The 24,993-nt window shown below is 43.0% G+C and overlaps 2 protein-coding genes across 5 annotated transcripts in view; one reads left to right on the top strand and one right to left on the bottom strand.

Moving 5' to 3' along the window:
* The first annotated feature begins 5,596 nt into the window (after window positions 1–5,596).
* On the top strand, window positions 5,597–21,172 carry PDZK1 (PDZ domain containing 1). The gene is made up of 9 exons (XM_075854642.1): window positions 5,597–5,701; window positions 6,657–6,868; window positions 8,669–8,870; window positions 9,706–9,842; window positions 13,197–13,392; window positions 16,735–16,931; window positions 17,084–17,353; window positions 19,012–19,311; window positions 20,667–21,172. Exons 2-9 carry the CDS (start codon window positions 6,659–6,661, stop codon window positions 20,721–20,723), a joined length of 1,569 nt encoding a protein of 522 aa, XP_075710757.1. The 5' UTR covers window positions 5,597–5,701; window positions 6,657–6,658; the 3' UTR covers window positions 20,724–21,172.
* Window positions 21,173–21,775: 603 nt separating this feature from the next.
* The window catches only part of GPR89B (G protein-coupled receptor 89B), a 46,373-nt gene continuing 43,155 nt past the window's right edge, over window positions 21,776–24,993 (bottom strand). For all 4 annotated transcript variants that reach the window (XM_075854645.1, XM_075854646.1, XM_075854644.1 and 1 more), the window contains exon 15: window positions 21,776–23,055. In XM_075854645.1, the coding sequence (XP_075710760.1) occupies window positions 22,849–23,055 (207 nt within the window). In that variant the 3' untranslated portion in view covers window positions 21,776–22,848. The remainder of the gene's footprint in view (window positions 23,056–24,993) is intronic.

The following is a 24,993-nucleotide window of genomic DNA, read 5'->3' as shown; positions in this document are numbered from 1 at the left end:
AAAGTAGATTTGAAAATCTCCCATTTATCATTTGTTCCATTATTTGACATTAGTTCTTCCCAGTCTATATCCTGAATTGCAGCCCTCATCCTGGGGAAATTGGCTTTCTTAAAATTAAATGTTTTTGCCCTCCCAGCCTGCATTTGTTTTTTACAGTATAGGTAAAATGTAACTATATTGTGATCACTGTTACCGAGGTTTTCACGAACATTGACATTCCCAACAAGATCTGCATTATTAGAAATGACCAGATCCAACAGAGCTTCACCTCTAGTCGGGTCTTCCACAAACTGGCCCATAAAATTTTCCTGCAACAGGTTGAGGAAATGTCTCCACTTTGCAGTTGAAGCCGAACCATGACACCAATTAATATCCCGGAAATTAAAATCTCCCATTATCACTACAGTACCCGCCTGTGCAGCCCGCTCCATCTGTTTATATATCTGACCTTCCATCTCCTCAGTTATATTGGGGGGTCTATAGATTACACCAAAAGTAATTTTTTCAGTGTTTACCTCCCTTTCTAGTTCCACCCACAAGGTTTCAACCTCCTCACAGTCTTCACCCACTATTGTCTCTTTCACACTCGCCTTCATATCACTTCTCACATACAGACATACACCACCACCTTTCCTATTTGTCCTGTCTTTACGAAAAAGTGTAAAACCCTGTAGATTTACAGCCCAGTCATGTGAAGAGTCCAGCCATGTTTCAGCAACACCAACTATATCTATATTTTCTTCCAGTATCAAGGCCTCCAGCTCCCCCATTTTGCTTGCTAGACTTCTGGCATTTGTGAACATACACTTTAACTTGCCTGTCAGTTTTTCACTTTTATTATCAGAAATGTGATTTGACATTAATTGGTCCTTGTTATTTACACGGATGTTTTGTAACGAAAGGATCTCCTTATCTTGTTGTCTAGTCCTCTCCCCACATTCTGTTTCTCCCCCCACCAATATAGTCTGACCCCTCTCTAACCTGGCTACCCCTTTTTTTTCTACATTGACCTCCCTCCTCAGCCCTAGTTTAAATACTCCGCCACCCCAGCTAGAATTCTCTCCCCCAGCACAGCGGACCCCCTTCCATTTAGGTGCAAATCATCTGCAGAATACAGTTTGTACCCCAATGAAAAGTCAGCCCAGTGCTCTAGGAACCCAAATCCTTCTCCTCTACACCAAGACTTCAGCCATGCATTTAACTCCCTAAGCTCCCGCTGTCTTTCCTGTGATGCGCATGGCACAGGCAGTATTCCTGAGAATACAACCTTGGAGGTCCTTCCCTTCAGCTTGTAGCCTAGTTCTTTAAAATTATTCTTAATGTATATAAGTGTCCTGCATATAATGTATAGAAGTGTCCCGCATATAATGTATATAAGTGTCCCGCATATAATGTATATAAGTGTCCCGCATATAATGTATAGAAGTGTCCCGCATATAATGTATATAAGTGTCCCGCATATAATGTATATAAGTGTCCCGCATATAATGTATATAAGTGTCCCGCATATAATGTATATAAGTGTCCCGCATATAATGTATAGAAGTGTCCTGCATATAATGTATATAAGTGTCCCGCATATAATGTATATAAGTGTCCCGCATATAATGTATAGAAGTGTCCCGCATATAATGTATATAAGTGTCCCGCATATAATGTATATAAGTGTCCTGCATATAATGTATAGTAGTGTCCTGCGTATAATGTATATAAGTGTCCCGCATATAATGTATATAAGTGTCCCGCATATAATGTATATAAGTGTCCTGCATATAATGTATATAAGTGTCCTGCATATAATGTATATAAGTGTCCCGCATATAATGTATATAAGTGTCCCGCATATAATGTATATAAGTGTCCCGCATATAATGTATATAAGTGTCCCGCATATAATGTATATAAGTGTCCAGCATATAATGTATATAAGTGTCCCGCATATAATGTATATAAGTGTCCTGCATATAATGTATATAATTGTCCTGCATATAATGTATAGAAGTGTCCCGCATATAATGTATAGAAGTGTCCTGCATATAATGTATAGAAGTGTCCCGCATATAATGTATATAAGTGTCCTGCATATAAGTGTCCTGCATATAATGTATATAAGTGTCCTGCATATAATGTATATAAGTGTCCCGCATATAATGTATATAAGTGTCCCGCATATAATGTATATAAGTGTCCTGCATATAATGTATATAAGTGTCCCACATATAATGCATATAAGTGTCCCCCATATAATGTATATAAGTGTCCTGCATATAATGTATATAAGTGTCCCGCATATAATGTATATAAGTGTCCCGCATATAATGTATATAAGTGTCCTGCATATAATGTATATAAGTGCCCTGCATATAATGTATATAAGTGTCCCGCATATAATGTATATAAGTGTCCTGCATATAATGTATATAAGTGTCCCACATATAATGCATAGAAGTGTCCTGCATATAATGTATATAAGTGTCCCGCATGTAATGTATATAAGTGTCCCCCATATAATGTATATAAGTGTCCCCCATATAATGTATATAAGTGTCCTGCATATAATGTATATAAGTGTCCCGCATATAATGTATATAAGTGTCCTGCATATAATGTATATAAGTGTCCCGCATATAATGTATATAAGTGCCCTGCATATAATGTATATAAGTGCCCTGCATATAATGTATATAAGTGTCCTGCATATAATGTATATAAGTGTCCCGCATATAATGTATAGAAGTGTCCTGCATATAATGTATATAAGTGTCCTGCATATAATGTATATAAGTGTCCGTATATAAGTGTCCTGCATATAATGTATATAAGTGTCCTGCATATAATGTATATGTGTCCGTATATAAGTGTCCTGCATATAATGTATATAAGTGTCCTGCATATAATGTATATAAGTGTCCGTATATAAGTGTCCTGCATATAATGTATATAAGTGTCCTGCATATAATGTATATGTGTCCCGCATATAATGTATATAGGCGTCCTGCATATAATGTATATAAGTGTCCCGCATATAATGTATATATGTGTCCTGCATATAATGTATATAAGTGTCCCGCATATAATGTATATAAGTTTCCTGCATATAATGTATAAGTGTCCCGCATATAATGTATATAAGTGTCCTGCATATAATGTATATAAGTGTCCTGCATATAATGTATATAAGTGTCCTGCATATAATGTATATAAGCGTCCTGCATATAATGTATATAAGCGTCCTGCATATAATGTATATAAGTGTCCCGCATATAATGTATATAAGTGTCCCGCATATAATGTATATAAGTGTCCCGCATATAATCTATATAAGTGTCCTGCATATAATGTATATAAGTGTCCCCCATATAATGTATATAAGTGTCCCGCATATAATGTATAGAAGTGCCCTGCATATAATGTATAGAAGTGTCCTGCATATAATGTATATAAGTGTCCTGCATATAATGTATATAAGTGTCCTGCATATAATGTATATAAGTGTCCTGCATATAATGTATATAAGTGCCCCGCATATAATGTATAGAAGTATCCTGCATATAATGTATATAAGTGCCCTGCATATAATGTATATAAGTGTCTCGCATATAATGTATATAAGTGTCCCGCATATAATGTATATAAGTGTCCTGCATATAATGTATATAAGTGTCCAGCATATAATGTATATAAGTGTCCTGCATATAATGTATATAAGTGTCCTGCATATAATGTATATAAGTGTCCTGCATATAATGTATATAAGTGTCCTGCATATAATGTATATAAGTGTCCCGCATATAATGTATATAAGTGTCCTGCATATAATGTATAGAAGTGTCCCGCATATAATGTATATAAGTGTCCTGCATATAATGTATATAAGTGTCCAGCATATAATGTATAGAAGTGTCCTGCATATAATGTATATAAGTGCCCTGCATATAATGTATATAAGTGTCCTGCACTTCTTTTGACGAGGCTGTATTTTTATGCGTCGTTGTTTGACAGCTGTCAAACGACGATGCGTAAATGACAGGTCGTCTGCACAGTACGTCGGCAAACCCATTCAAATGAATGGGCAGATGTTTGCCGACGTATTGCAGCCCTATTTTCAGACGTAAAACGAGGCATACTACGCCTCGTTTACGTCTGAAAATAGGTCGTGTGAACCCAGCCTCACTGTCAAAAGACGACGTGTAAAAATACAGCCTCGTCAAAAGAAGTGCAGGACACTTATATACATTATATGCAGGACACTTATATACATTATATGCAGGACACTTCTTGGGACGTTTTTGGAGCCGTTTTCTCATAGACTCTAGTGAAAACAGCTCCAAAAATGGCCGCGAAAAACGCTGCAAAAACGCTGGGAAAAACGCGAGTTGCTCAAAAAACTTCTGAAAATCAGGGGCTGTTTTCCCTTGAAAACAGCTCCGTATTTTGAGACGTTTTTGACTCTAAGGGTATGTGCACACGATAACTGCACTTACGTCTGAAATTACGGAGCTGTTTTCAAGAGAAAACGGCTTCTGAATTTCAGACGTAATTGCATGAACTCGCGTTTTGCGAGGCGTCCATTACGGGCGTAATTTGGAGCTGTTCTTCATTGGATTCAAAGAAAAACGGCTCCAATTACGTCCCAAGAAGTGTCCTGCATATAATGTATATAAGTGTCCTGCACTTCTTTGACGAGGCTGTTATTTTACGCGCCGTCTTTTGACAGCGACGTGTAAAATTACAGGTCATCGGCACAGAACATCGTAAGACCCATTGAAATGAATGGGCAGATGTTTACCGACGTATTGGAGCCGTGTTTTCAGCCGTAATTCGAGGCGTAAAACGCCTCATTACGCCTGAAAATAGGTCGTGTGAACCCAGCCTACGTGTGCACATACCCTAAGGCTGAGTTCACACACCCTATTTACGGACGTAATTCAGGCGTTTTAGCCTCGAATTACTTCCGAAAATACGGCTCCAATGCGCCGGCAAACATCTGCTCATTCATTTGAATGGGTCTTACGATGTTCTGTGCCGACGGTCATTTTTTTTACGCGTCGCTGTCAAAAGACGGCGCGTAAAAAAGACGCCTGCGTCAAAGAAGTGCCTGTCACTTCTTGGGACGTAATTGGAGCCGTTTTCCATGGACTCCATAGGAAAACAGCTCCAATTACGTCCGTAACGGACGCTGCGAAAACCGCCTGCACATGCAAAAAACATCTGAAATTCAGGAGCTGTTTTCTCCTGAAAACAGCTCCGTAATTTCAGGCGTATCGGACGTGCACGTGTGAACAAACCCTTATGGGTAATGGGGACATCCGCTGTTTTACCCTCCTCCAAAACCAGCGTCAGAACCAGGCAAATCTGAACAGATGCCAGAGCTCACTCTCTGGGGGGGCATGACTATATAAAAGAACTAGCTTTATAATTTTCACACTGGGGTGGGTTTTACAGGGTCCACATAAACCTGAACCGGCCCTGCCCGATTATTTTATATATATATATAGTTGTACAGTGCTGAGATATACAGAACAGATAGTAAGAGTCTTCTCGGTACAATTCTCTGGTTATCCACTAAACACAGTTAAATAGATCAACTTTTAATTCAACCTTTGCCCAACCAAAGTCCAGCTGATCTGCTCCAACCGAAGGTAAGACTTCATCCTCAGCGAGAGGACAGCGTGCCGACCTCCCCAGCCACCTCTGACAGGTAAGGCTCACCATGTCTCTGCATGTGCAGAATATATATATATATATATATATATATATATATATATATATATATATACATATATATCTCATTGTTTACTGAGCTGCGGTTACTTTACGGGGCTTTATATTGAAGCACAATCTGCATAGAGCAGCAAACGTGAAGGAGAAACAGGAGCAACTCTGCATAATAATGTACCAGACTGTGGGAACGTCCCTCTCCAGGATACAGGGAGCTGATCATTTTCAGTCCTTATGGGTTACGGGACTTTGTATTTTTCGGGTCATTGTTTGGGTCATTTTGACTTCTTGTGATCTTCAGGTCCTTCCTTAAGACAAACCTAAATAAGAAATTAACTTTATACTAGTTTAAAAAACCCCCACCACCATGTCACATTCATAAGAGTCCAGGAAGCTGAGATATAGGGTGTTGTATGGTACGGTTCTCACGCTATATATATATATATCAGCTGCCCCTGTTCCTACCAGTTCAATGGAAAGGACACAATTGTCTCCTGGGATTACATATAATGATCCTTCTCTAGAGCTCCTGGAATAAGGAAATCACTGGTGACAAACTCCTCCCCTTCATGTCCGTTCGGTAGTCACCGGGATGGCTAAAGACCCTACAAAGGAGAAGCCAAAATTAAACTTTCTAGACTCCTATGAGCATGACTTTGGGGTGAGTGGTAGACAGGGGGGAACTGAAGACAAATCTAAACTTTCAGGTTTGCCTGGAGTCGTCCTTTAAAATATTAGATGTGGGATAGAAGGGGAAAGTATTTATTTCTATACTGGATTTGACACCACAATGGAACCCGCGGATGCTATTATAAGCTAATGGGGTGTCCGTTGAGCGCCAGTGGTATCCGTAATATGACGGAACAGAAGCCACAGCGCAAATGTGAACAGAGCTTAAGAGGATGACTCAAATATTATTGCTACTTCCGTCACAGAAATGGCCCTGAACGGCAAGCCCCGTGAGTGCTCCTTAACCAAACAGGACGGAGTAGGCTATGGATTTTTCTTACGCATAGAGAAGGATGAAGTCGGTCACCTCATCCGGTCGGTGGAGAGTGGAAGCTCTGCAGATAAAGCTGGGTTAAAAGATGGAGACCGAGTCCTGAAGGTCAATGGCAAACATGTGGATGACACAGAACATACTAAGGTAAAGTAATGAAGATTTAGCTTGACTATATATAGCAAGTAGCAGTTTGGGGGCCCCGGTACAGATTCTGCGTTGGGGCCCCGGTACAGATTCTGCGTTGGGGCCCCGATCCTTCCAACTTTGATCAGTTCTCATAAGACTCCAGCATTGAATCCTGTAAGTAAATAGAGGTCCGTTAATGATGGAAAACTTTAAGCCCCACCCCTGCTCTGCCCAAAAAACACCCACAAGCAACCAATTTACATAAACCACACCCTTTTAAGGGTACAGTTGATAAATGGGACCGTTGGGGGGTATGCTTAGTTGATAAAAAAACAAAAACTCTGCCTAATGATTTAATTTATTGATTGTGTGATGTAGATGAAAGGGAGTAAAACCCACTCCTGGTTTTGGCTTCCAAATACTGAAGCAAAATACTGACCAGAATACAGACGCATGCATGAGGCCTAAGGCCTAAGACTGTAGGATCAGACTACACAGCATTTGTGTGTAGTCTGTAACCATGGAGACACAAAACAGTTGAAATAGAGTCAGAATGACGAGATCAGGATGGGTTTTCGGTCTCTTAATGTAAACAAGAATGCACCCAGTCACTGATGGCAAGCAGAGATCATGATTATGGGAAGGAATTGCAACTCAAAGTGTATGAGGAAGTTGCAGAACTTTTCATTAAACAACGATGAAGCTTTATTCACAAAGGACTGGAAAGTTTTCAAAATTGCAAATTTTTGCTTATTTTTTGACCTCCAGATGGAGCCAGAACTGTGGTTTTCAGAACACTAATTATTGTAATCTTGATAATGATGGCCTTGGTCTGTCCTACAAATACCTCCAGCGTGCGGTAATATTAGTGACGTTGGCGTTAGTGGAATATTTGATGAAACGGCGGAATTTTCCATCAGGAAAACCCCATAGGATTCAATAGGGCCATTAATGGAAATGTTTTTCTGAACAAGTAACGAAATATATGAATATACAGATGTATCTTGACAATGCGGCGTCGTGTACAGGAGAGTGTAGTGCAGATGTAGCAGAGCTGAATTCGTTATTCATTTACTGACAGTCCTTTATGGACCTACGGTCACCAGGAACGGTGTGAAATGATTGACCACTGATTTCGAAAATGAAAGGGGTCAACAGAGAACTCATTCCCTTTGGTACTAGAGATTTCTATCACTGGAAATCATACACAATGGGTATTAAAGATCAAAGCCGGCCAAACAACCAATCAGAGCTCAGCTTTGCTTTCTTAAACTTCTCAGGAGAGATGAAAGCCAGTTTTCCTATTAGACAGTTTTGATTAATTTGGCCAATTTTTAAAAACTATTCGACCATGCAAATCTCCAATGAGTCCCAAAGGGGGGTTAATCCTATAAAAGTCCTTTCATTCTGTAAATCAGAATCTGATATTACAGACATCAATTACATATATCTATAACCTGGCATTACAGATTTTCCTTGCTTTACCTTGTACTTTTTTTGTCTTACACTCCAGTCACATCCAAAGCTGCACTGGAATTCTGCTGGCTGCCAGTTGGAATCTGTCAGCCCATTTCTAACAGTTTAGCAAAGCTATTATATTGCACTGCCCTCTGGTGGAAGGCATTGTGGGAGATTACAGCACTACATCTTCCACAATGCAAGGGGACTTTGTTGAGATTTAGTTATCAGAAAACAGTAGGATTCGGAATGAAGCTTTGGATGTGGTTGGAGAATAAGTTGTAGTTAGTCACTATGGTGCCACAGTAAAACCATGATGGTGAGTCTGGTGAGTTCATGAATTTTGCTGACCATTTGTAGGTTGTGGAGATGATTCAGGCCAGTGGAACGTCAGTGACTCTGACGGTTTTGGATGAAATTTCTTATTTAAATTCCAAGAAAACTCAAGACAACCCATCTGGGAATAAAGCTCCTTCAGACGGAGCCGTGTCACCAAAGCCAAGACTGTGCTATTTGGTTAAAGACAAAGGTACTTTTGGATTCTCCTTAAAGACACAAAAAGGTAAGAAGTCACAAAATGGCAACTATACATTAAATAGTATTATGCACATAGATCCTATCTCTGCTTGCTGTACAATGTCTCTTCTCTCAGGACACACTTAGCACAATCGCTCTCATCCCTGCACCCCGTCACCCCATGTTTTGTATGTTTCTACATAGAAGCCATATGATGTCATATAGCATCTTCTTATGCTTCCCATTGCCTGAGTGGGCGGGGCCTAAAACAAGTCTGTGCAGGACAGAGGGGCAGTCTGTTGTATAGCAAATACAATTTCCTTTGCTTATTTCTCTACTCTTCTCTAATAATAGTCACTTAGATATGGATTTGGGCGGTTGATAGTCAACCTAAACTAGTATCGGACTAAAATCTCCCGAATAGAAAAGGCCCATATATCATAATGGGTTGACCGGATTGGACCATCCTTTTTGATTGCAAAAGTCCTCCAACAATAGGTTAATTTCTAAAGGGCTCCATTACTGGGTCTATATAAGTTTCAGCTTTTGAATTTAAACAGTGAATTTCCCATTCACTGACAGCAAGCAGTAATTAAAAAAGAGAAGATAAAGAAAAGTTATGTCCTGCACACACAGGCGCATGGGTCGTTACAGTGTATCAGAGCTTACTCTCGTCCGCTTCTGTGTCAGTTGGGCATGATCAGGATGGGATTTTAGGTTCTATGTGTAGAGGAGAATATTCCAATTCACTGACAGGAAGAAGAGATCTTAAAAAATGAGGAATTGGAACACAAAGTGTGTTAGGAAGTTGCAGAACTTTTCCATATATATTTCTTTTACGAAATGTGGAAATATTTCTCATGTGGCATCTCGTCCTTTAGGCGCTACTGGATTTTTCCTGGATACCCCGGCTGCTGATGGCGTGGCTGCTAAAGCCGGTGTCAAGCAAGGTGACCGCGTCGTTGAAATAAATGGCAAGAACATTGAAAATTTGTCCTACGATCAACTTGTCAAACTGGTAAGATCGTATCAGACACTGGTCACTGAGGAATATCAATGATACATGACAGTCTTAGGGTATGTGCACACGATAACGTCAATTACGGCTGAAATTACGGAATTGTTTTCAGGAGAAAACAGCTCCTGCATTTCAGACGTAATTGCTCGTACTCGCGTTTTGCGAGGCGTCAATTACGGGCGTAATTTGGAGCTGTTCTTCATTGGAGTCAATGAAAAACGGCTCAAATTACGTCCCAAGAAATGTCCTGCACTTCTTTGCCGAGGCAGTAATTTTACGCGCCGTCTTTTGACAGGTCGTCGGCACAGTACGTCGGCAAACCCATTGAAAGCAATGGGCAGATGTTTGCCGACGTATTGAAGCCGTCTTTTCAGGCGTAATTTGAGGCGTAAAACGCCTCGTTTACGCCTGAAAATAGGTCGTGTGAACCCAGCCTAAGGGTCAGTTCACACATTGCGTAAATACTGCAGTTTTTCCACAACGGAATTAGTAGTGCAAGTAGGCCAGCTATGTTCTGCAGTTTTCCGCAGCGGACTTTGCGGGCGAAAAACTGCACCACAGTTTGGTGTCGTTTTTCACCCAGAATTATCAGCGGCGCACATAGCAAATACGCTCTGTACTGTATCCACCTCGTGTGAACTCAGCCTTACTGTGCGCCAAACCTCCCAAACAGACGTCAAAAGGGGCAGGGTATGCAAAAATATGTCAAAATGGGCGTGTCCGCAGTTTTGTGGGCGCTCACGGTAGATCTCGGGTGAAGCTTAATAACGTCCTGCAAATGGGGATTCAAATGTTGGGAGTCACGCCTAAGTGGCCAAATTCAGATTGCAAAATTACTTTTCATGGCAGTTCTTATAGGAGATTAAAAAATAAAGACGATTTTCACCCAAAGGCAGCAGCGTACCTACCATACAGGTAATGCAATGGGGCCCTGCAGCCTCCACTAGGGGGAGCTCATTGCATAGAGATTTATACAGCTCCCTTAGCGCTTAATACGATCTGTATAAATTCATATGCAGTGAGCTCCCCCTAGTGGTGGCTGCCGGAAGCCAGATTTTTTTTTTATCATTTAGCTTGATGTGTGAAAGGAGGCAGCGGGTTTGGAGCTCTATGTGCAAAAAAGAGCTCTGACATCTATAAAGATATACACAGCTCAAAAAAAATTAAAGGAACACTTAAGCATCACCGTATAACCCCAAGTCAATTCAACTTTAAGGATATCAATTTGTCCAGTTAGGAAGTGTTAGCGATTGTGAATAATTTTTTCACCTGCTTTGGTGCAAATGAAAGTGACCACAGGTGCACTGGAGAGGAATCCGCAAGACAACAAGGGGAATGGTTTTGCAGGCGGTGGCCACAGACGATTCCGCTCTCCTTATCCTTCCTGACTGATTCTTCTCTAGTTTTGCATTTCGCTAGTGTTCTTGTCACTGCTAGAAGCATGAGGCGGTACCTGCTGCCCATTCAAGTCGCACAGGTCGTCCAGCTCCACTAGCATGGCACATCTATACGTGCCGCCACAAGAAGATTTCTTGTGTCTCCCATCACAGTCATGGAGCAGATACCACGACAGCGGCCGTGGCATGAGGAGAGCTGGACAGGGGCCGTAGATGGGCATCAGCAGGACTGGTATCTGCTACTTTGTGCAAGGAGGAACAGGAGGAGCACTACCTCCAAAATGACATCCAGCGGGCTACTGGTGTGCATGTTTCTGACCAAACTGTTGGAAATAGACTCCATGAGGGTGGCATGAGGGCCCGACGTCCTATAATGGGACCTTTGCTCACAGCCCAGTACCGTGAAGCTCGATTGGCGTTCGACAGAGAACAGAATTGGCAGGGCCGCCATTGGTGCACCGTTTTCTTCACAGATTAGAGTAGATTCACACTGAGCACATGTGATAGACGTGAAAAAGTCTGGAGACGCCATAGTGAATGTTATGCCTTCTGCAACATTATCCAGTAAGACCGTTTTGGCGGTGGATCAGTGGTGGTCGGTGGAGAGGAATGCACAAACCTCCACCTGGCAGCCAACGGTGTCCTGACTGCCGTTAGATACCAGGACGAAGTCCTCAGAGCCATTGTCAGAACGTACACTGGTGCCGTGGAACCTGGATTCCTCCTGGTGCAGGACAATGCCCGGCCTCATGTGGCCCTGAGTGTGTAGGCAATCCATGGATGACAAGGGCATTGATGGCATTAACTGGCCCTCACATTCCCCAGACCCAAATCTAACCCTCTGGGACATTATGAATTAGTGCGTTCGACGCGGCAAAGTAGTGCCGCAGACTGTCCAGTTTTTCAGTGATGCCCTGATCCAGCCGTCCCATCAGGAGCATGGCCAGGCATTGTCACGTGGGCGCCATACACACTGTTGGTTCACATTATGAGTTGCCGTGATGAAATTCACGCACATTTCAATTTTTACTTTAATTTTCGGAGTGATTCAGAATCAAGCCCTCTATTGGTTAATGATTTTGGTTTCCATTATTTGCCGGGTGCCTTTGAATAGGAAAGTGCAGTAGAATACACGTTCCTATACAGTGAAAAAAAGATATGTCAATGCATAATGGCCCAGTTGATGCCAAAGGGACACTCTTTTGGTCTTTGTTGCGTAATGGGGCCCTATGAGAACATTCAAACGTACACTGCGGTGCGGTGCGATCCCAGCCTAACATGATCGGATTATACCCAACTGACACAGCTCCAGGTTTCGTGACAAGAGAAAGTACTGATACTGTAACGAGGTCTGCACGTGTGTGAGCAGGACATTATCAGAACAGAACAATGAATGTTTCCACTTACTAACAGCAAGCAGAGATCTTGTGAGGAATTATAACGTTTTAGAGTGTTTTAAACTATTAGAAAGTTTTATGTACACAGAACCTACTAACTCCATACAAATGTTGTTGGGGGTTGGATTTGAACTCTAGCCCTCGGCGATATTAACCACTATTAAGGCGAGTGCTACTCGGCGACTTTAGTCGCATTACCTAGAGGTCGCAATGCGACATCGCAATTAGTCATTGTCAATGTGGTTGCGCTGCTATGATACTGTGACATGACAGCTGCGAAAAATACAAGTCTGCTGGATCTTGGGTTGCAAATCGCATGTGATGTTATCGGCATAGTCTTCATTGTTGGTCCCATGTGACTCATTTGTGACTCATCAGCGATTTTTTTTTTGGGTGTCTTTTGGATATCGCAAAACTTAAGTCGCATGCCACTTGCAACCAAAACAGTTGTGTGACTTCAATGTGACAGACAAAACGCTCATAGTCGCCGTGTATTCCTAGCCGACCTGAGCTGCTGGTCACTGAGCAGTGATATCAAGTATCTTCATTGTTTCCCGCAGATAAAAGAGTCCGGGGATTCCGTCATGTTCCTGGTTGTCGATAATAAAACCAACGACCATTTTCTGCAACAAAAGAAAAATATCACGGCAGAAGAGGCGACCGCACAGCTGCTGCCCAGCCCGCCGAGGAGCGTGGAGCTGGACAAGGGAGAAGACGGCTACGGCTTTTATCTTAGGCAGGAGAAGAATCGTAAAGGTAAAGCAAACAAACCAAAAAGTTATGTAGACTCGATAGAAAACGTGACCTGTGGACGAATATATATGTATATTCTAGCGTATGGGGTGGTAGTCCTTGGTAAGGAGAGGAGTCTCGTCTTTGTTGATGACTGATAGAAGTTCTGGGGTCCCTTGTACCCCGTCATCGTTCTCACTGGTTCGACACTGGGATGGAGCATTAGTCATGGTTGCACCCAAACTTTTTTTCTCGTCACTTTGGGAGCACCATTCAATGACTGGAAGTAAGTTGGAAAATGCCAGCTGAGCTGCTGAATGGACCACCACCACCCCAGCCCATGGGCGGACATACTGTATGTCCAACCGGTGCAGTCGAACAGGGCCATCCTAAAATGAGCTTTCTAAGGTCTATTGGATTGCATGTGAGATACTTACTGGTGGAAGGTGTATTGGATAGAGAGAGACTCAAAGGGGGTTCTCTATTCTGAGCTATTTAAGGGCAAGGTGCCAATATACTGTTTTTGCACGGGAGCTCTCTGTGGTCTGTGCCCACCCTTGCCATGGATCATAGGGTTAGAGCAGTGGTCACTTTACGGTGACCCACCGGGGTGAAGCTGGGGATTGGGGGAATATATGTAGGGTGGTGCCCTCAAGGTAAACAGAAGAAGGGGGTCTTTAAAACAAAAAATGTGGATATGTCTCCTAAGTCAAGAATAAATCCAGTAAAATCATGGATAACTAATGCAGCTCTTAAGTGTGAGGATCCCATCAAACATCTCCCGTATCTCAGCTTCTTGGACTCATGTGAATATGACACGTGGGGAGTGGGATATCGCGAATATCATCTTGGGTGACCTGCAAGTAGACCCCAAATGTGAGTTTATCTTGGCGTTTACACGTACATGAGAAGACTCCTAGTCTAGGAACCAGAGAACTCGTGCGTGACGATGGTCACAATCCAGGAATATCTATTCACAGCTATTGTTAATTATCCAAGGGCCAATTTTATGAAAATCTCTGAGCAGTACCGCCCGGGTTTTGCCCGCTATAGATCCAGGACCACAGACTACATAAATCTTTTGACCTATATCTATGACATTGCAACTTCTGCCGTAATGGCCCTTCAATAGGAATTATTCCCCAATTTCAAGTCTAAAAAGGGAAAATCCATCTTATTTGATAAAATATTAAAACAAAAATCTATAAATTCCTCCATTCTAAAAACTAAATGGGTGAAAATCTATATTTTGCAGCAGTGACTGTTTGAGTTATATGCTAAGGGACTCTGATGGGTCCATGGGTCAAATCTTTTTTACCCTTCAAATGAAACGGAAATCTCAGTGACCATCAGCTCTGCAATGTGAGGTCTCTGCTTAACAGTACCTCATATCTCAGCTTCCTGGGACTCTGTGACATGAGGAGAAAAGGAATACTGTGGTTAAATGCAGTCACACTTGAATTTCAAGGCTTCGAACTGAGTATGTAAGGCCTCGTGCACACAGCCATGCCCGTAATCACGGTCCGCGATTAAAGGCACGGCCGACTGCGGACAGCCACCTGCATTTTTGGCCCATGCTCCAATACGACGTATGGGAGCACAGTCCGTAAAAAGCAAAAGAACGGACACGTCCTATCTTTTGTGGAGGCTTTCTACAGCTCGGACACCTTCCCGCAAATATACGGGAAGGTGTCCGTGGTGAATAGAAGTGAATTGGTCTGTAATTGCGGACCGTAATTACCGTCCACAATTACGGACAAATTCTACTTTGATGTGCATGGGGCCATAATGATCATAAGGCATAACGTGAAGATCATAGACCCCGATACAAAACCTATAACAGGGTCCCCCCACCTACCATGTGGCATTTATAATACTAATGTCCTCATATGTGTCAGAGGGGCCATTGGGTCCCCTTGCTTTTAGGGCCCAGCGGCTTTTAAACTTTTATTAATGACAGAAACTGAGACTAATTAGCGTGGCAAAAAACAAAACCCGTAATGCAGAACAGTGGAAATTCACGGTAAAACCACCACTTTGTATAAGAGCAGCATAAATGTCTTGCAGTTTCATAGCTAACAAGGCTTTTCTATAAACAGGGCATTAAATGGAACCTGCCAGCAGTTTTAACCCCCTAAACGGCTATCACCGATATATAGTTGCCAGAGATATTTCAGAAACATACCCGTCAGCAATAGTACAGTGTACCTCTAAAAAATCTCCCGCACCGTATACAAATTACTATAGAAGTGTCCGCTGGGTGTATCTAAAACAGAGAAGTGTCCTGCGATCTTGATGCTCATCCTTCCCACCTTGCCTTGATTGACATGTCGAACGCCTCCTGCATCATCCAGTTCGAGCTTGAAATCTTTCGTTACGTTTTCCAACCGGAGATGTGGATCCTCTGGGGTGCGGCGTCTAAGGAAACTTGCTGTTCTTCACACTTAACCCAGGTCACAGTCCCCAGAATAGTCGTTGATTGGCAGCGGATGAGCTGTAGCGTAGTCAGGAACGTAGTCAAGGGTCGTCAACATATTAGTGGTCAGGAAGTAGCAAGCCAGAAGACGAGACAGATCTAGTCAGAAGTCAGGCCAAGAGTCGATACCAGGAATAGAACCACAGGAGCTAAGCGACAAACCCAAAGGGTAAGACAGTTGTGTAATCCAAGAACAAAGCCAAGGTCAAGGAAGAGTCAAAAATCAATAGTAACAATAACCAAAAAAGGATGCATCTTGAGCTGCAGGCAAGGCATGGCAGACCGATTCCCTTTCCAACAGGGCCGCCATATCTGATATCAGGAGGTGCTGGTTGTCCTGGCACTGCCGGCCATGGGGAAGGGGAGAGACACGGGCAGATCCAGAAGGGCGCCGCCAAAAGACGGGCCCAAGGGAGGATGTGTCCAGTTGCCTAGCACCCGGGACTCGACGCTGGACCCGGGCAAGGTGAGTAACAGATATGGAGAGGTGCATGCGCAGAAAGTAAGTGATGCCGAAGACCACAACAGGCTGTTTCCAATACCTATGAGCCGGTATACCACACTCAGTGCCTAGGAGAAACTTCGATCTGGCTCTGGATAACGCAGGAGGCATCTGACACATCAATCAAGGCAAGATGGGATGGATTAGCTCCAAAATCGTAGGACACTTTCCTGTTGAATATACGCCCAGCGGACACTTCTATAGTAATTAGCACACAACGTTGAAGTTATTTCTAAGGTACCCGGCTGTACTACAGCTGGCACACATGGGTGTGTATAAAAATATTTCTCCAGCAGGTCAATGGGGGCGGTCAAAAACTGCGGACATGTTCTCTTTAAGAAAAGTCAATGGGCAGACACAGATATGAAGATGACACTGTTCCCTGCAGGTCATTTCATCATGGAGATTGACCAGAAAAGCTCAGCAAACAAAGCCGGTCTAAAGGACTATGATCGCATTGTCGCCGTTAACGGAGAATCCGTGGAGAACTTTCAGCATGAAGAAGTGGTGGAAGCCATCAAGAAGGGGGGAAACAAGACCACCCTACTGATCTCAAACAAAGTGACAGATGAAATCTATGCCAAGGTGAGTGCCCATTGTGGGAAGGTAAATGCACTACCAGGTCTATAATTTTTGATTGTATTGGGACCATTAAGTGTATTCCACCCCACTGGAAAACCAACATGCCATGCATGGTGCCTGGTGCACATTATAATGTTCTGAATCTTTGGTTTCAGGCTGGCATTTCGCCATTTCTATATCTAAAAGCATCAAAGGCTCCAACACCAATAAAAACAGAGACTGCAAAACCAACAGAGACTCCAAAGCCAACAGAAACACCGACTGCCAAGCCATCCCCTACACCGGTGCCAGTTACTCCTGTAGCCACCACGTCTTCTCCTGACCCGAAACACAAGCCCAGACTATGCAAACTGACAAAGGGCAATACAGGATTTGGCTTTAACCTGAATGCTGTCAAAGATGTCCCGGGACAGTATATTAAGCAGGTAAGTCAACTGCAGACAAAGGTGGAACCATTGCCTAGGCCATGACATTGTAGACCATTGCCGATGGTGGCCACACAAAGTTACGGTTATGGGACTGGTTGAGCTGCGGTGCTGTCCATGCCCCTCATACTCCAAGTCCATGACAGTTTGGTAATCTCTTAACCTGGGCATGTCTTTTATCCAGATTAGGAAAGCTTCCGTCATCTTGTGTTAGCAAGATGGTGCTCAGGGCAATTGTCAATTTCCGAACGCCCAGACAGTTACCTCATGAAATCCTATTTGCACTTATGGCACAATTGTAACTCTGGGTTGAGTACTTGTTAAATAGAAAAACATGGCTGCTTTTTTCCAGAAACAGCCCTACGCTTATCCATTTGTGTTTGGTGTTGCAGCTCCAGTCCCATTAACTTGGTCAATGTTGAGATGAGCTTTTGGGTATCACTAATTTGGGACAAGGAATTATTAATTAAAGGCTATCTTCGCAACATAGATGTTATAGATTACAGGTAGCTCCGCCGACACTGAACCCGTCAGGTCCGCGGGACTGACGGATTTAGAGTAAAGCGAACGATACAGCTGTATCTCCAAAAGTAAAACAATTTTTTAATAAAAAAATATTTACAAAAAGTTACACTAATCACACTGACTAAGCTATTCATTAAAAGGTAAAATAAAAAAAACCCTCATAAGGTGAACATAGCCTTTAAAGCGTATCTAACTTTCCAGGTGACTTTTTCAAATAAGCTGTGATGTGTGTACATGAGGAATAACACGACTTCTGGCCATTATATGACGTATTAGACATTTTTCTTTAGCAGTTTTCCCCTCTGCAGTGTAGCTATAATTTTCACTTTTCTCTGAGCTAGTGGGCGGTTGGCGATCATGTCTTCTATACACTGCAAACATAGAAGAGGAGGATCCTTCTCTCCTATCTCTATTACACTATATATATATATATATATATATATATATATATATATATATATATAAATAAAACGTTTGTGTGTGTCTCCATCACTCTTTCCTCTCCTTGTATGGGCAGCCTGTCTGTGTCCATCTCTATCTCTGCGTCTATCTCCCTGCTCACTCCTCGTTTCCTCTCCCCTCTCTATAGACTTTTGGGCAGCATGTCCATGTCTTTCTCTCTCTCTCTCTTCTCCCCCCTCCATATAATTATATGGGCATCATATCTGTATATCTCTCTCTCTCCTTGTTCCCTCCTCCCCTCTCCAAAGACTTCTATGGGCAGTGTCTGTGTGTGTGTCTCTCTCTTTCTTTGCTAGTGCTCCCTCCACCTGATCCCCACTCCCCAGTGTCTCTGTCTTCCTCTCTCTGCTTCCTCTCGAAAAGGCTTCTATTGGCAGGCAGTCAAGACAATCCCCACTTCCTGTAGTCCATCTCCTTTGCTCTGTAACTAGGGATGTATTTTGCTGGACAGCAGATTACAGGAAGAAAAAACAACTAGTGGCAGTAACTTCACACAAAATTTGCATGGATAAAATAACATATTAACAGTAAATAAAATTCAAACCAGGTATAATATTCGATAAGTTGCTTGAAAAGTATTAATTTAATTCGATAACTTAGTATTTGGCTGATTTCTAAATGGATGCAACCTTATTCCAAATTTAATGAACTTATCTTGGTCTTATTTAAAGGTAACTAAGGGTGGCCCTGCAGATGTGGCTGGGATAAAAGAAGAGGACCTCTTGGTGGAAGTCAATGGTTCCAATGTAGAGAAGGAGGCTTATGAGGACGTTGTGATGAGGATCAAAGAAGCCAAAGGGAGCATTACATTACTGGTGGCTTCACAAGAGGCTTATGAGCACTTTAAGGCACAAAAAATCCAAATTACATCATCTATGGCTGACCCTCTACCTAAGACAAACAGTCCTCCAACCTCCATTCAGAAAACTCCACCTAGCAAAGCAAGATCAGCTCCAGAGCCAGTTGAAATGGTGAGTTAAAACATTGATCTAAAGGAAGTGTGGCACCAAGACAAATCCATTACATGGCCCTTCGAAGGGCCATATGGTGGCCAAACCTAAGCATTTATTATAGTCTTATATCAAACTGCCCATCAGTCAGGTCCATGGGCGAGAGAAGAGCCATAATTGGTCACATGTCATCCTTACACATTCGAGACACTTCTTGAGTGACCACTTCCACTGTTCCAATCAACTTCTTGGAGGCCAATATAGTGGTGATAGATTCACTCCCTCTTCCAATGTGACGTAGAAGGTGAACCTTGTTCACGCTACACAAAAGCTGGTATATGTAAGTTATAGATAGATACAATTTGCATTCATTGTTGAGACACCTTGTGTCGATCTTAAAATCTTCTGCTTCAGCTACATTCATAGCAACATTTTGTATACTGCTGGTCGCAACTTGGAATCAGTCGACACTATGTTGACAGACACACCCCTGCACCCCTGATAGCTTAACAGAGCTCATATTAGGATCGCACTTGGGTGGGGGGTTCCTTGTATCTAGAAAACCTTCCTCTGATCAGTTCAGGAGAAATTAAGTTAAAGGCTAAAATTATTTCTGCTGCCAAAGGGATCCCTATGCAGTGAGCTCCCTCCAGTGGTAGCGGCAGGCAGACAAAATTGTATCATGTTACTTCAGGTTGTATGAAGGGAAGCGTAGAATGAGGAGCTCTGTATCAGGATGGAGCTCCAAGCACTCCAAAGAATTCACTTTCCTGCCCGAGACCACCACTATTAACCCCTTAACCAACCTAAACAATATAATATTAATACAACCGTATACTGTACCGTATATTAGGGGTTATCATTCAACCATTACAGACATATTTGATATAAATCCATAACCAACCTAGACCACCATGTATAATGTATTATTATCACCTTCGACCTAATATTGGGCAATAACTGCTAAACCACTCTAGACCACCATGTCCTTCGACCTAATATTGGGGAATAACCGCTAAACAACTCTAGACCACCAGGAGTATGACAGAAATACTATCATCATATGTAACCCTTATGTAAAGACTACACTTTCCAGTATGATAATCAGCACAGAAGACACTGAACAAGCAGGAGCTTCTTGGCGGTTAAGCCAAGAAGAATCCAGCAGAATTCAAGATGGAACTGGATACGAAGACACGGTGAAACTCAAGATCAGGCCAAGATAATAAAGGCAAAATGACTCTGTAGATAATATGTAGATGTTAACTGGAAAGTGGCGTTCAAAGGTCAATGTACGATGTCGAGGGCATCATATGAAATTTACTGCATCAGATTTATGACTGTTCTTTTTTTACTGTACTGTTTTTATTCCGCAGGAAACTAAAGCTCCAGAGGAGAAGCCTCCTAAAGATGAAAATGACACTGTTCTATAGACACCAAGACCAGAAGAGGTCTCACTTGGCCAAACATGAAAAACATTGGGAAAAACCAAGCTTTTCTTCCAACCCAGCTAAATTATAACCTCAGACTAAAATTCCTAAGGAACTTCTACCCCTAATACAAGATCCAAGGTTCTCTCGAGGGATCAGGGATAGTTGGCTATATTAGAATTCCTTGGTCTCAGATTAATTATTTATGGTCGTTGGGTAATAATTAACCTTTGTGGAGAATTGCGGCTTCATTACTAGTTAGATTTGCAGTCAAATATTTAACTTTTACGACTTGTTTTGCATCTTCGAGGTCTTAGATTGCAAGTTGGCCATGCATGAGATGGTATTGCCTCCCGGTGATAGAGTCACGACCATAGATATGGGGCGGCCTATCCAAGCTGACACTTCTGTCCTTGATAAAAGTTGATAATAAAAAAAAAAAGTGTATTGGAGACTCCGCTTGCAAATTTGTTTCCTTTTTAGAAAACAGAAAGACGGATTATAAAGTCGAACTTCACTTAATATCTCATGTGTCAGACCCACAAGGAAGTGGAGATATGAGGAGCTGTTTGGTGGGATCATCATATGTTCCCGAGTCCATTTCTGACACGAAGGAAGAACCGTAGTCACCAATGATTTCCTTTCCCTCCCAAAATGGTGACTCAACAGGATAAGAGGGGGTTCAGAGACGGGAAACGGAATAGGCAACAAAAGGGTGGAAAATGATATAAATATATACAAGGTCGATACAAAAGAACCGGCCCATGAATTAATAATTCCATGACCTGTACGATGGACTAGTGGACATCTTCTTCATGTGGTGGAAAGGCGGCTCTATCATCAGTATAGGAAAGGATTCTTTACAGTGAGAGCGGTTAAACTCTGAAATGGCTCATTCCTTTGCATTGATTTGTAGGCGTAGTTTAATTTGAAGTGGTTATGTCATGACAGCTATGCGGTCCCGGTCCTACTATCATGACTTTGTCACGGCCTCCTCTGGCATGTTCTAGTGTATAACAATCAGCTTTACTACATTTACACCAATAAAACGACAATTTTGTAAAAAAAAAAAATCAACAATATTTAATAACAAGATGAAATAATAATCAAGTAACCGATCGATCGATTAAGGAGGTCACCATAGGATCGAACGTTCTGCCTGTGGATTTAAAGGGGACCGCACCCTAAAACCTATCACCACCTCCTCCTCCTCGAGCCGTCTTCTGTCCGGCTGCTAACAATTTTACTCTTCCGTTTATTCGTTTTATCCATTTCTGGGAAAGTTGGGTGCAACTAATATGGCCAGCTCTAGAAGGCGCCGTCACCCAGCTTTCCCAGGTTCCGGAGTATCTAATCTGTCTTGCTATACAGTGATACATCCCTGCCCCTATAGGGCTGGTTTAGGGATGATGGGAAAGCGCGTGGCCGTATTGTTTGGCATCCAGCTTTCCCAAAAACAGCTAATAATTTTTTGGGTTTTAGAGAAGGGGACGACTCAAAAAACGTAAACAAAAAGTCAAAGATATAAGTCCCTAAACCTTCATCTTGCATGAAGTTACTTTTAATATCTCTCAGCGGTTTTTTGTATTAATCTCGGACTCCCGCAGAGATGACAAGACACAATGGCTGCCATTACAGTGTCTACGGGGCTTTCCACAGACTCTGAATGTGCAAATAAATCTGCTTTGTTACACCAAGCTAAAAGTTTCCCACTTTCCTTCTCCTTATGGTTTGTGTGTCAGTCTTCACTGCTCTGGCATTCAATTCAGGAGCTATAGGTCCCTCCCAGATAGAGGAGACCAGCAGTGCAATAGGAGGGGGGTGGAGTAACATGAAATTATATTTATTTTCTTCAGCGATCGAATGATTATAGTGATTATTTTCAGCAAGCAACGCTCCTGTGTGGAAAAGGTCTTAGAAAAATACCTAGAATTCAAGTCGTGGAGTGGATGCCCCATGTAGGAACCAAGCGAATTTGTAAATAAAATATGTCTGATATCTAAGGCACAGCAATTCGCCCCCCTAGGTCATATGCAATGGATGTATCCTCCAGATCAGGCTGAGATACTGACTGAGATACCACAGATTGTACCACCACAAGTACCATAGAGGATCCCACGCGTCATGATCAGAAGGCCATGTGTTTCTCGGGGGCCTGCTTGTGTGCCAGGTACAGGAAGAGGATGCTGGACAGGGCGCTGACTAAAAAGATGACGTCGAACCAGCGGTGGTAGAAGTTGAACTGCAGTTCTCCGAGGACCTCTGTGATGATGGTGCGGTACTCCAGGGGCATGCTCATCCGGATCAGGAGCACAGAGGAGACAAAGTACATTCCCTGCAAGGACAGAGGTTAGATGGGTCAACATGGAGGAAAAACACTTCAGAACTATACAGTAAAAATCCTTTAATCCGGCACTAACGGGATCTGACAGATGCTGGATTATCAAATATTCTGGATTATCGGACGTTCATATAAAAAGGATATGACATTTACATGGAAGTTCACGTAGACAACCTAAAAGAAATCTGTGGGTCTTTTCTTAGTCTTCTGTTCTTGGTCTTTAAAGGGTTTTCCCACCATCCACAGGATATGCCATAAATGTCTGATAAGCGGGGTCCCACCTCGAGACCACCCACCTAGCAGCAAAGTGGATGAGCGGAAAAAACATTCAGAAATTCCCCGTTTTTTTCATCCGCAGCACGTCAATTGTATTTGTGTAATCGCTGCTTATATGTTGCGGGTTTTCCTCATTGAATTCAATGGGGAGGTAAAACCCACAATAAATAGATGCTGCATTTTTTGCGACGGAAATGCTGCGAATTCACCGCAAAAATCGCAACTTAGAAAAAAAAATCTTATACTTACCCAGAATGTATTAAAGGGGTATCGCCATCTTATACCACAACTGTCTGATAGATGATGATCTCCACTCCGATACCTGTAACTCAGTTGCGCAACTACCACTCAGGCCTGCAGCCTAAAAGGCGCTGGGAAGACTCCCTGCGCAGGCCAGCGTAATGACGTCACTGCATCACGCTGGTTTGGGCAGGCGTCCCGCCCGGAGGATGTGCAGCGCTCCGTCTGGCATGGGAACGGGGCAAGGTAAGTACAATTTTTTTTTGGGGGGGCGGGGGGTTGTGGAACTATATACAAGGGGGGAGAGCAGCCTGGCACTATATGCAAGGGGGGAGCAGGGTGGAACTATATACATGGGGGGAGCAGGGTGGCACTATATACAAGGGGGGTATCAGGGTGGCACTATATACAAGGGGGGGAGCAGGGTGGCACTATATACAAGGAGGGAGCAGGTTGGCACTATCTACTAGGGGAGCTGTGCCTGGCGATATCTACAGGGGGCTGTGCGGCACTATCTACAAGGGGAAAGCTGTATGACACTATAGCGGGGGGGACGGGGACTGTGTGGCACTATACACATGGGGGGAGTTGTGTGGCACTACCTACTAGGGGGCTGTGTGTGGCAGAATCTACAGGGGGCTGTGTGTGGCACTATCTACTAAAGGGGGGCTGTGTGGCACGATATACAAGGGAGGGGGCTGTGTGGAACTATATACAGGGGGAGCTGTGTGGCACGGTCTACTAAGTGGGGGCTGTGTGGCACTATATACAGGGGGGCTGTATGCCACTATCTACAAGGGGGATGTGGGGGGCGCTATCTACAAGTGGGATGTGACACTGTCTACAGGGCGGCTGTATGGCACAATCTACAGGGGGCACTATCTATAAGGGGGCTGCGTGTGGCACCTAGGGGATGGGGGGGCAGTCAAAAGTTTGCTATGGGGCCCAGGCTTTCCTAGTTATGCCCCTGCTGTAACTATATTAAGAATGGGGATCCCCCGACCTCCACCCCGCCTGGTGAGACGGCTGCGGCGGCATCCAGATGGGGGATGGAGAGTTATACGTGCCTCTCTCTTCATTCTCTACTATGGGAGTTACGTAAATAGACAACCATGCGTGCTCCGCGGTTTTCATAACTCCTATAGAAGTTAAGTATGAGCTCGATGCCCATCTTTTTTTAGGACGATGAAGGGGCGGAAAATCCAGTTTCAATCTCCTGATGCTTTGCCTCTACTCCTGCTGGTGCCTATGTTTACAGATTGTCCAGCCCATGATATAATGGGAGGATACACCAACTCACTGCCAGCACATCACGTCTGCATCGCAAAAAAAAAAAAAAAAGAATAGGGCTGAGCTGCAGTACCACAAACAGCCACATGGTCATGAGTGGCGCTGTGTTGGTTGATGCAGTGAATC

This window comes from Rhinoderma darwinii, chromosome 2 (assembly GCF_050947455.1).
Source record: "Rhinoderma darwinii isolate aRhiDar2 chromosome 2, aRhiDar2.hap1, whole genome shotgun sequence".
Lineage (NCBI taxonomy): Eukaryota > Metazoa > Chordata > Amphibia > Anura > Rhinodermatidae > Rhinoderma > Rhinoderma darwinii.
This window is presented reverse-complemented; position numbering and strand designations above follow the sequence as displayed.